Source organism: Rhincodon typus, unplaced genomic scaffold, assembly GCF_021869965.1.
Source record: "Rhincodon typus isolate 14 unplaced genomic scaffold, sRhiTyp1.1 hic_rhity00015799, whole genome shotgun sequence".
Taxonomy (NCBI): Eukaryota; Metazoa; Chordata; class Chondrichthyes; order Orectolobiformes; family Rhincodontidae; genus Rhincodon; species Rhincodon typus.
The window spans coordinates 4,426-5,328 of NW_025981437.1; the positions used below are offsets into that span (position 1 = coordinate 4,426).

Sequence of the window (903 nt, forward strand, 5' to 3'; positions counted from 1 at the left end):
CTCTCCCTCACTCTCTCTGTCTCTTCCTCTCTGTCTCTCTCTCTGTCGCTCTCTCCCTCACTCTTCTCTGTCTCTATCTCTCTCTCTCTCCCTCCCTGTCTCTCTCTCTGTCTCTGTCTCTCTCTCCCTCACTCTCTCTGTCTCTCTCTCTGTCTCTCTCTCTGTCTGTCTCTCTCTGTCTCTGTCTCTCTCTGTCTGTGTCTATCTCTGTCTCTCTCTGTCTGTCTCTCTCTCTCCCTCACTCTCTCTCTCTCTCTGTCTCTCTCTCTCTGTCTCTCTCTCCCTCACTCTCTCTGTCTCTTCCTTTAGCCGCCCTGACCCCTCTGGCTGTGTTTTTGCCTGCCTTGACCCGGTACCTCCAGCGGATGTTGCAATGTAAAGTCAGGTTGTTGTTGCATTTTACCTAGCACCCTCTCTCCCAGCCCTCCGAGGTCCATGTAGGCCGTCTGGAATGCTTCCTTCCACTGCTCGTCCAGGGGTAACTCCTGCCCTTTGATCATGATGGTGGCACAACGTTCCAGGATTCTCTCTGGTGCACCCTTCATCACCATGAGATATCGCAGATCCAAGGGGTCTTCCATCTCGTGGATGGAGAGCTGTTCGAGTCACATCATGTTACACAGCATCCCCCAGCCACACACACAGGCCATTCAGCCCTTCTCCTCCCCCCTTCATCTCCCCACACCCCATCACCATCTCCCTCACTCCCTCTCTCACTCATTTGTTTATCCGCCATTCCCCTCCCCATTAACACAATTCCCCCCCCAACTCCCCGTGGGAGCGAGTCCCACATTCCCCCCGACTCCCTGTGGGAGTGAGTCCCACATTCCCCACCCAACTCCCCGTGGGAGTGAGCCCCACACTCCACCCCCACTCCCTGTGGGAGTGAGCCCCACATTCCCC

At 55.7% G+C, this 903-nt stretch overlaps 1 protein-coding gene across 1 annotated transcript in view; it reads right to left on the reverse strand.

Annotated features, from left to right (window-relative positions):
* LOC125482721 (potassium-transporting ATPase alpha chain 1-like) overlaps positions 1-593 on the reverse strand; it is a gene marked incomplete at its 3' end in the record, with an annotated part of 4,920 nt that extends 4,327 nt beyond the window's left edge. The window contains exon 1 of the mRNA XM_048594850.1: positions 404-593. Within this exon, the coding sequence (XP_048450807.1) occupies positions 404-581 (178 nt within the window). The remainder of the gene's footprint in view (positions 1-403) is intronic.
* Positions 594-903: the final 310 nt, after the last annotated feature.